Source organism: Lathyrus oleraceus, chromosome 1, assembly GCF_024323335.1.
Source record: "Lathyrus oleraceus cultivar Zhongwan6 chromosome 1, CAAS_Psat_ZW6_1.0, whole genome shotgun sequence".
Taxonomy (NCBI): Eukaryota; Viridiplantae; Streptophyta; class Magnoliopsida; order Fabales; family Fabaceae; genus Lathyrus; species Lathyrus oleraceus.
Genome location: NC_066579.1, coordinates 13,028,215 through 13,039,717, shown reverse-complemented (window position 1 = coordinate 13,039,717; position 11,503 = coordinate 13,028,215). Strand labels below are relative to the sequence as shown.

The 11,503-nt window shown below is 35.3% G+C and overlaps 1 protein-coding gene across 1 annotated transcript; it reads left to right on the top strand.

Moving 5' to 3' along the window:
* Positions 1-918: 918 nt before the first annotated feature.
* On the top strand, positions 919-11,165 carry LOC127128660 (cyclin-T1-5). The gene is made up of 7 exons (XM_051058059.1): positions 919-1,227; positions 2,534-2,838; positions 3,182-3,263; positions 4,711-4,845; positions 9,055-9,230; positions 9,323-9,474; positions 9,729-11,165. The coding sequence occupies exons 2-7, from the start codon at positions 2,612-2,614 to the stop codon at positions 10,814-10,816; spliced, it is 1,860 nt and encodes a 619-aa protein (XP_050914016.1). The 5' UTR covers positions 919-1,227; positions 2,534-2,611; the 3' UTR covers positions 10,817-11,165.
* The last annotated feature ends 338 nt before the right edge of the window (positions 11,166-11,503 follow it).

Below are 11,503 nucleotides of genomic sequence, written 5' to 3'. Positions count from 1 at the left end.
CATTGTGTGAGAGATTGTATTGACTCCAAAAACCTATGGTTGAACCTCATTTTTTAATTTTGTTTTTTCACAACCCAAGATGATAACAATTGGCTAAAAATGACATGTTATAAGTTCGCTACAATCTTTTTTGCTATAAGAATATAATGGGCCTAAAGGAATTAAAATTCTACTTGTATCACCCAAGAAAACATTATACTATATCACCTTTTCCTGACTACTCACAACACGATGACCCATTCATCTATTGATTTAATAAAACTCATCACATGCACTAAGATGAGAGACTTGTCAAATGGAACTCTCTCAGTCCCTCGTACACTATCATTAATGTTGAAGAAAGTTTGGTTAGTACTTCTACCTTGCGCCATTTATGGCAGAACCATTTGCAGTTCCTCTGATGCTTGGTAGAAAGACTTTTTAGACTACGTCAAAGGAACACTTGATATTTTTTAGAAGGAATTCTATGCCATCCATCAAAGACTTTTTACTGTGAAGGAGATGGAGCTTCATCGACTCAGTTAGTATACAAATTCTTCTTTTTGTATCACCTTAATTGGAACCCCATCAACAAATACCACATATATGTTATTTTGATTCAAGACATCAATAAATTACTACAAGAGAATGATCAATTCAAAATCACTCATACCCTCTGAACAAAAGGAATCAATATACCATCTTTTGAGTCAAACTTAACGTTTTTCCAAACCAAAACCTCCATATTTAATCTTCAACCTTAGAAGATTATTCATTTTCATTCTCATGATGTAACATGAACATTCTTTTAAGAGTTTAGTCTATTTGTTTTTCCTTTTCACCTTTTATTTTAGCTTTGTAAAATAAAATAAAAGTTAAACTTTATTCTTTATTCTTTGACAATTTTTTTTTAAAATTTAATTTAATTTGAAAAGGGTTAAGCGGAGACAAAAAAAATATCAAGATACATGGTCGGTGATACGGCCGAGTCTGTATCTTCTCTCTTCAACACCACTCTAAACCCTAATTCCAAAATTCACCAAATTATCCCAATTCTCCTCTTCCTTCTTCGTTTCTCTGCCCAAACCCACACACCGTGACCCAACCTCTCTCTTTATCTCTTCGCTTTATGGCATCGCAGCTTGTTCACTGATTTTGGTTTCGTGTTCGCACTGGTTGCGAAGAATCGCTCTCATCGATTTTTCCTCGTGCACTGAAACTGAACTTCAGTTTCGCTTTTTGCTACAGGTAACTATTAAGTTCCCAATATTCATCGGTGGCCATGGTTTAAACGCCTTTTGCTCCTGTAATTTTCAGCTTATTAAGTTATTTTTCTTTTAATTTTTTAATTTTGATAAATAAACTAGTGTTTGCTTTCACTTTATTTATTCATGTTTAGTTTTATATATTGCTATGGACTGAAATTTTGTTTGTGTTTTAATTTTTTATTTATATGATTGGTAATGTAAGAGTGGCCTATGATGGAACAATAGTTTGATAAGGTTTATTAAGGAATATGAATTGTTGGTATTGATGTGAAGTTCCTTGTTGTATACATGTTCATATATTAGTGAATGATAGTGTTATAAGAAAATAAATGTTATTTGTACCAATTTTTTTGTGAGAATAAATTGGCCAAATGTGAGATTGGTTGACATTATAAGTATCATATTATAGCCACGAGGACCATTCAAAGAGCTTATTTGGATGTATTCTATAATCATCTGCGCAAGTGTTTGGAAAATGGAAGAGCTAATGTAAATAGATTATGATATGTTCACTAGCAGTTTTGAGCGTATTTCATAAGCATTGTTAAAAGAACTTATTCAGATCTTGTGATGTTTAATCCTGTAAGCTCTTCAATGGTGGGAATAACTTTTGCCCGCATTTCTTCACGGGGGACGGACCTAGATTTTAGGCCTGCACCCTCTATTATGTCTATCCTGTTTTTTTTGCAAACTTTTGCCGACGTGGACATTAATATGAATTTTAGTAACTTTTAGGTTTTTAGGCGCAGGGCTCGCCCTCTTTTTTCTTTTTTTTGGGGCGGACCAAGGTTTTAGGCCCGCACCCTCTACCATGACCACACCGCCCCACACTTTTTTTACCGGCTTTTGCAGGGCGGGCCTAAACGGGTCGGGTTTGCTGTTTGCCATCCCTAATTAGTGCTCATTAAATAAGTGCCTATTCAGGAGTTTCATTTTTCTAAACACGTAGTGCACAGTGTTATCTAATTGCGGCACCGTGGCCGCTATGGCGGATATACATGGTGGGTTTTTGGGCTTGCCGCAATGGTAAATAACGACCGATATTGTGCATTTTTCCGCCAGAATTCACTATAGCGGCGCTGCAAAGCGGCTGGTATGGCGGGATTTTGTTTCTCTGCCATGGACCGCCATCCGTCATCAACAACACTGAGTGCACATTCAATTATTTATATCTAGATTAAAATAAAGAATAAATTGTAACATAATTGGGAGTTATTTTATGTATCTTGCAAATTAGTGATTTGTGTATTTATTATTTGTTTCTCATAAGTATACTTATTGGACAGGGAACCGTTGGATATTAGAGTCGTGATCATTGCATTGTGAAATTTGTATAAATATATTTCAAAACCAGCTTTCTGTTCATGGCTGGATTGTTGCTTGGTGATGCCTCTCAACAAGGAGCACATCAAGTTGGTTCTCAAAGATACTCTGAAGAGAAGCCAGAGGATGGATCAAGATGGTATTTTTCTAGGAAGGAGATTGAAGAAAATTCACCATCCCAAGGAGACGGCATAGATTTGAAGAAAGAAACATACCTACGCAAATCATACTGTACATTTCTGCAAGATTTAGGCATGAGACTTAAAGTGTGAGTTTTATTGGTAGCCTTAGACAACTATCTTAACTGCAATAACTCCTTTTTATTTTATGTTCCATTTAAGTAAGACATGTGCATCATTGCAAGTATTCTTGGTTTCTCTGTATTTTATCTGCAAATTATTTTTAACATTGTACTTACGGTAAGATTATTTTATATGTGATTTGTTTCTTCATTGGAGCTCATTAGGATTATTGTAATGAGTTAACGTGTCTATAGATTATATTTCTAGAAATTTATGGAAAGGTTTGTTTCTTATCTTATTAAAATTACTGATAAATGGCGACAAAGTTACTATTTATCCTGATGTTGGTACTGATTTAAATCTATGCAGACCTCAAGTAACTATTGCAACAGCAATAATATTTTGCCATAGATTCTTTCTGCGGCAGTCCCATGCAAAGAATGACAGGAGGGTGAGTCTGTATTTTGTTATTCAAATTCACACATTTTACGGGGTTAATTGTTATCTGATTGAAGTGTGAATAAATTTATGCACATCTGTTTTTGGCTGTATAATTAATATAGATTGTTGGGTATTTTGTTATGATAATTCCATTCGGTAGAAGCCGTGTATTTTGTAGGTTACTGTGAAATGGAAGGGTGTATGGTATGCAGTGATTGGCATAATACTGGCGAAGAGTTAGCCTATCTATGGGTAGTTTTGTTGCTAGCAGTTGAACATAGAAGTTGTGGCAATCAGCCCGTTTTTTGGTTAATGTTTAGCTTGTTTTTATATTGGTGTTGGACTTATATTTGAACTTCAATGTTTGATCTTTATTTTATTGCAATTTCTGAAAATTATCACATTAGAAGCATAATGCTACATTGTTGAGGGACATTACTATGAGAATATCATATTTTCTTTCTTCAGTCATCCAATTAACTGTTGGTTTTAACCTAGACCTAGTGAGCTAATCACTGTCCTACCCGACCTTATGGATCTGAGCACAATTGTTAACATTGTGCAATTTACTGATCCCGTGCTCATAAAATCACAATGTGGTTTGGTTGATTAGAGTAGGATTCCGGTGACAACTCAAACTCATGAGATCAGTGAGCTTCACGAGTTGGATTACTGCAAATTATTCTGCTGATGAAATAACAATATCATATTTTGTTTGATATTTTTCTACTACTTCCATCATCTTGGTATCTGTAGGCACTAATCATTGAAGTTTGATGTGAATTATTTAGCTATTTGTGTATCAAAACTATGTACATACTATGGTGGTATGATTGATTTTATTCCCTGGTTTGTATAAGATTCAAAGATATTAGTATTTGTGCGCGTCTTAATATTTTGTGCATCTTGGGTGATGATGATTATAAATTATTTTCATGTTAAACCAATGGATTGATGCTTATTTGTTTTATAAGCTTGTACCTCGTAGCATATCAGGTTAGAAATAACTTATGAATCCAGTTTAATGACTTTCCTTAAAATATGATTATTGTTAGCTAAACATAAATTGCATTTGTAGAATTGTTCTATGTCGGCCATCAACCTACTTCATACTCTTGTCATTTGTTTGAGTTTTTGCTGTGCTATGTACACTTATTGTTTTATGTCTTTGTTATATTGTTTTGAACAAAATTCTACAGCCGATATTTCTTGTTTTTGTTTGTATTGTATTCCTTTTTCTTTACTTAGCAAACATATGGACCTTCTGTCATCTTTATCTTCTATCTGTTAGGCTTTCCTATTTTTTTCAGCAATTATTTGAGACCATGGACATGTACTTCCGCTCTATGTCTGAATGCATAGTCATCTTTTTATTTTCACAAGATGCATAGTCAATTATATGCAGAGTGAAATATTAAGTTAACATGGTAATAATTAATTCTTACAATGTTTTGCAGACCATTGCAACAGTGTGCATGTTTCTTGCTGGCAAGGTTGAAGAAACTCCCCGCCCATTGAAAGATGTGATACTTGTTTCATACGAAATTATTAATAAGAAAGATCCGACAGCAGTTCAGAGAATCAAACAGAAGGTATGCAACTTAATATGTCCCAATGTTACAAACCCACGATTAAGAATTGAATAATAGGAAGAAAGATAGAAAGTAATAGGGTGAATCTATGAATAGTAAATGTGATAAGGACTGGGCTCCTCTAAATGAGGGGTTACTTTAGAGGTTAAAGTACAGAATTGTAACCACTGCAGTTAATAGTCTGGATTTAAACGACTTCATAATTTGTTTTCCATGTGCATATTCTAATTACAATCTCAAGTGTTGTCTTTTTCAATCAGTGGTTATTTTTGTTTCTTTGCCTACTATCCTAATGCCGCCCCCTTTGAAAATCCATCTTCACTTCAAGGTAGAAAGTTGGGGTTTTTCATTGGTCATCTCCCCACCATGCTTCATCACTTGACTCTTGATAGAGCCCAAGCTGAGGTGATCAGCCCACATGAGGATTTGGTTCAGCAATTGTCATGTGGTTCTAGGTGTACAGTACACCAAGAGAGAAAAAGGGAGAGTGGGCGAAGAATGAAGTGAGGTAATGCGTGAAATGCTGCACAGGCAGTTAAAGAATAAAATTGGAAATCATGAGGGAAATTGGGCTCACATGATCAGAAGAGTTATGTGGGAGTAGGAATTCGTTTCCTCTAAATCCTCATTTACGTAAATAGTAGTCTTATTCCATTGCTTCTTTACTGTTTGATTTATCTTTTGCGTAAATAGTAGTCTTATTCCATTGCTTCTTTACTGTTTGATTTATTATTTGCATCGTTAGTCCTTAACATCTCTAGATAGTTTTTCCATCCTCGACCACTTGTCTGTTGCACTCATCTGTTTCCTCTGCTCTTTTATCATGTCAATTTAGCTGACCCCTGCCTGAGAAGAACTAATGTGCCCGTTTAATTGTCTGCACCTGAAAAGTTTAAATCTCAAGCAATCCAGCCTAGAAGATATTTCCCTTTGCCCATTTTTGGTACTCCTTGTTACTATTTGTGCTGGCGCTACCATCTCCTTCCTGTTTTTCAACTTTCTTATGGTTGGGCAGAAGAACCCCCCGTCTGTCCCAGGTTTCTTAGCATATATTCTCCTTTCGTGTCCTTATGCAAGTTGTTTGATGTTGTCTACTACGGCCACATTCTTCTTGACTTCATAGAGATGAATGCTGTGTTTGCAGGCAACCTTCTTTAGAAGTTCTATTTATGTTTCCAAGTTTCAATACTTGACTCAGTAGCTGATTGTTCAAGATGATAGTTCTCATCCCAGGGTTTCTCCTTCACAAAGGGTTTCCTCTCTCACACAAGCTATACTCCCTCCATTCTCTTCTATAAGCAAATTTTACTTATTAGGTTCATTGAATAAATGATGTATTTGGATTAGATATAGACTAGATGCATCGATTATTTAATGAATCTAAAAAGTAAAAGTTGCTTATAAAAGAGAATGGAGGCTGTATAATTTTCCAAATCTCTTTTCTCTTTCCTGATTTTTCCAACTGTTACGCCGCCTAGGTAACTAACAAACTTCACTATCTGCTCCTAACTAATATGTAGGAATGAACAAATCAAACAGTTACGAGGCCTTGATCACAACCATATCAAATCATTTTAAAAAAAAAATCAGCAATTTGCCAATAAAAAAATATTTTAGCCCATTTCCTTTTTTAACGATAGTTGGATTATCTGATTTTTTTAACCTGACAGGTGAAGTTGAGGTCCATATCCGAACTTGGTTGTCTGATTTTTAGTCTCTATTGCTACTCTCTGTTCCCCTAGTTCTACTATTCTTGCTGAATTGCACTACTATCCATTGCACTCCGAAGTCAAAATTTAAAACTCTAATTCTAATTTGAATCTCATTCACGGTCAAGATTTTTTTCACTCCAGATTCATTCTCCCATTCCCACACCTTAGATTTTGCAACCCCAAATTCAGCAGTAGCACACATAGCGTTCCTCCTTGTTTGTTTTGCAGCAAACTTTCCAGTAAGAGGCTGGAGTTAGAGAAGCTCTGGCCATATCTTGGCGCAGAGGACTCTCGGGGTCTGTTTGTGAGTTGGTTTTTGGAGGGAAGAAGACTACGTCTTTTTATTTTGATATATATTTGAAATTTATAAAAAAATTAAAAAAACAATATAATATATTAGCATATAATATCATATTGTTTTTAAACTATTTTAAAATATCAAAGACATCAAGATATAGACGTAACCCTTCAAAGCCTTTCCTTCTAAAAACCCTCCAAAAACCAACTCGAAAGATCCTTGATGTTGTGGTCGGTGAAGTGGGAGTTGCACCATATTCTGGAGGTTTGGGGTGTGCACGGTTAACAACATCATGTAAACCAACCCATTTAATTGTGAACCAGCATCAAACCAAGCCATATTTAAAAAAGTCGGTTTGAAAATTGTGAGCCGGTATCAAACTGGTTCGGAACCAGTTTACAACCGCTTTACATGCCGGATGTTTCAAAAGTTCAGGTTTATTTTATTATATGATTTTAAAATCTACCGATTTATATAAAAGTAAGAAATCATGTTTTTTACAATTACAAAAACTTATCACTTGAAAAAACACCATTAAAATTTCGTGCTTGAAAACAATATTTATTAGAAGAAATAGAAATCAAGTTTTGCTATTTTCTTAACAAGAAGCTAAACTCACAGATCTAGAAAATTGATTTATCTGAATATGGCAAAAATCGAATTGGTTTATATATAGGATGAAGAGAGTTTGAGGAGAATAGAAAAGACAAAAAGTGTTGAGAGGTGTTTTAATTTGGTTTTAAAGAATATAGATCTAAGATTTGCTACTTTAACGATATTGATTGTAGATCTAGATCAACAAAATACTTTTCCATTCAAAAAATTGTGAAGCATGAGAAAATGAAAATAAATGGGGAAAATAGTTGTGAGAAGATGAAATCTAAAAAATCAAGATAAAAGAGGAAGTTTGAACCAGAGTAGAAGAAAGACGGAAGAATAAAGAAAAATGAATGCACGGAAACGAAAGAGACGAAAATGGAACGTTTTCTTTTAATGGGTAACCAGTTTTCCAAAATGGAACGTTTTTTATTATTTTTATCAATTTGGTTATGGGTCAGTTTTCTTTGAAATAGTTTAGGCTTTTTAAATTGGTTCACCGCATTTTTTAAATTGTTCTACTAAACCAGTTTTTTTCACACCCCTACTGAAGGTAGGTGTATGCGAGGCCAAGGAATTCTAGTCCGTGTGGTCTGTGGCAGCAGTGTGGCGTACAAATATTCACTGGTGAGGGGGATGGGGGAATGGAGTGGAGGATGGAAGAGTACAACTAGTGATGGGCTGAAACAAGGATGAATTTTCTGATTTCTTCATTTGGATGATGAAGGACTCTGGGGTGTATAGTTCCAACGAATAGGGTACAAGATGAATAGGGTACAAGATGAACGAGAAAAACATGATCCGTTTTTGAGGTAGTGGGAGGATTGATGGAACTGAATTGGAAATCAAATTTTGGACGACTGTTTTGAAATTGGATTTAGGACCGGTTCAGAGGGGAATGCGGTTTGTTTTTGAAATCCAATATGGATGAATGGGATTGACCTGAGTCCTTTTCTTCCTTAAAATCCTTCAACCCTTGGCTTAAACGAGTTGAGCTACTCCCCGATATCGACAACTTTATCTTGACTAGCTGATTTTTCGAACTGCTCCCTTCCCTCCTATTAACACCTCCGTTTCTATTATCAAGCGATCTCTACCGTGTTGAACGATACCTGTCTGTTGATACTGTTTGTTGTCCAGTTGTTTGATTTAGGTGCTGTGGTAAATATCATTTTTCATGATTAACTTCCACCTAATATCCATTGTAGTGGAAATGTTTACATCTCTGTCCTGTAATATATTTGTCTCTGTTGCCAGGAGGCTTGTGCAGGCCAAAAATGATTTACAAGTTATATCTAGATTGAGTTTAATCTTTTTATTTTTATTTTTATTTTTAATTTGTTTTTGTTTAACCTACAGCGAATTTCAAAATTATTTTTTATTTTTTATTTTTCTTCCTACCTCAAGATATATTAATTTTTCTCATGTAATTAATATTTTTATCTTGCAAAAATAGCAAAGGAAATTTATCTGGATTTATTGTTTTTATAACCGAAAGTTAATTTCTTTCAAAATCAAATTTCTTTTGAAGTTTACATCTTCGTACCTCCTGTAATGTAAATTTTTCTCATGCAATTTTTTGGACATGCAAAAATGGAACAGGAAGTGTATGAGCAGCAGAAGGAGTTAATTCTACTTGCAGAGAGGGTTGTTCTTGCAACTCTTGGTTTTGATTTTAATGTGCACCATCCTTATAAACCTCTTGTTGAGGCAATAAAGAAATTTAAAGTTGCTCAAAATGCCCTTGCTCAAGTTGCTTGGAATTTCGTAAATGATGGGTATGAATCGTATGATGTTTACACCATTTTTGTTATGGCCAATGATGGCCTTGTGAATTTCCTTTCCTGAAATTAGGGTGTGACATGCGCAGACTTCGGACATCTCTTTGCTTGCAATTTAAGCCCCATCACATTGCAGCTGGAGCTATATTCCTTGCTGCCAAGTTTCTAAAGGTGAAGCTCCCATCAGATGGGGAGAAGGTCTGGTGGCAAGAGTTTGATGTCACCCCACGCCAATTGGAGGGTTGGTGTCTTTTTTTTCGATATTAGTGGTATAAAGAAATAAGAAACAAAAGTACCAACTCATCATCATCATCATTTATTTTTTTCTGTCTTCTAATTCCTGTTTCATATTTCCCTCTTTTTGGAGTGTGGTGATATCTTTAGTATATTCTAGTATTAGAGTAGATTATTAGAGTTATGTCAGCATCGGGTATCAAAGTTATTTATACTTTTTTTATTTCAATGCAACACCCAATGTTTACCTACTTTTTGCAGAAGTAAGTAACCAAATGCTTGAGCTGTATGAACAAAATCGAATGCCGCCTTCCAATGACGCCGAAGGAACTCCAGGAGGTGCGGCTTCCAACCGAACCTCTGTAAAAGCGCCAACTAGTAATGATGAAACTGCAGCTGCAAACTGTAATTCCCAGACTGGAGGCACAAGTTTTAGACCTGAAACGTCAAAGCCTTCATCTTCTAAGACCATATTTGATTCATCTGGCTCTAATCAGGTTGGCCGCCCCATCTCAAATCCTGGTAGAAGCAGTGATTACGGGGCTGTAGAAGTGAAGCACCGAGTGGAAGATGATGTCAAAGTTAATCAACAACCTGAGCAGGAACCTCTTCCTTATAAGGAAAACATTCAGCAAGCTCAAGATGCAGTGAGATCTCGATCTGATAACGGTGAGAAAGAGCTAGAAAACAATTTTCATAGAACTGAAACTAAAGAGCATGCTGAATTGAGAGATAAACATAACAGCAGAAACTCAGATCACAGGGATAGTATAATCAACAGGCCTCCTCAAGAAGCCATAAAAAAGATCGATAGAGACAAGGTAAAGGCTGCATTAGAAAAACGAAGGAAAGCAGCTGGTCATATAACCAAAAAAACAGATATCATGGATGATGATGATCTCATTGAGAAGGAACTGGAAGATGGAATAGAATTAGCTCCTCAGAGTGAGAAGAGTAAACAAGATAGAAGGCAGAACTGGTCTAAGCTCTCAGCAGATAGATCAGACTATGAAAACACACATGTGAGACAACAAGATCATGCAGACGAGCAACCTCATGGAGTAAAGAGTTTTCCATCGCGCGAACCAGATCCAACTGCAGTGGAAGAAGGTGAGGTGTCAGCTTTTGAAGACGTCAGCATAGGTCTTTCGTCACCCAAGTCAAACCACCGCAAGAGGAAAGCAGGAAGCTCACCTGATAGAGTGGCGGAGGGGAAACAGCGACATAATTATGGCCCTGGATCTCACCACAATAATCGTTCTGATTATGTTGACGATCGGAGTAAGGTCAGCAGGCTAAGCCATACTGAGAGAGACAGCAAAAGGCACGCACAGGAAAACCATGTATGAACATGGAGTAGTTATTATTCTGAAATATTTCTGGTCATAGACTCCTTAGCCGTCAATGTAACTCTCTCATAGAGGAATTTTACATGTTGTAAGGACTTGAAAACAAATTCAATTTGATTGGAAGGACTCATGTCATTTCCTCAATTTATGGACATTTGGGAAAGAACTGTATCATAGAAGGTAAGTGTTATAATATATATTAGAGTGAGACTTGTAATGTAAGGTCTATTTTCCCTCATGATCCATGTTTTTGATGATTACCCCCTGTGAAATAATTGTATTAGGATGATTATAAATTCTGATTATTTTGTATGACATTTAGTGTTAAGCTCGTTTGTGATAGGATGAATTCATGCCTATTTGATTTCATAGAATAAGTCTTTCTAAAAGTGGTCTTATTTACTTTCATTTTTTGAAATGTTTATTTTAATTTATATTAAGATGTAACACTCTGAAAACGAAATGCTTGTTGTAGAGATGATGTATTGTTTAAAAATAATTAAAACTTCAAATATTTTATTGTAAGATAAGTTACATTTTTTTTTCATTAAGAGTCTGCTTACTTTCTAGAAAAATCTCCTAAAACAAATAAATAAAGTTAATACATAGTTGAAGAAATAAAATTAAATGATGTTTTTATAAAGGTAACATTGCCTTAAATTTTTGTTTGTTTGTTTTGATGATCTC

Coding starts and splice junctions, on each gene's coding strand:
- LOC127128660 (XM_051058059.1), top strand. CDS start 2,612: ATGGCTGGATTGTTGCTTGGTGATGCCTCTCAACAAGGAGCACATCAA. Junction 2,839..3,181: donor TTAGGCATGAGACTTAAAGT/GTGAGTTTTATT, acceptor AAATCTATGCAG/ACCTCAAGTAACTATTGCAA. Junction 9,475..9,728: donor CACCCCACGCCAATTGGAGG/GTTGGTGTCTTT, acceptor TACTTTTTGCAG/AAGTAAGTAACCAAATGCTT.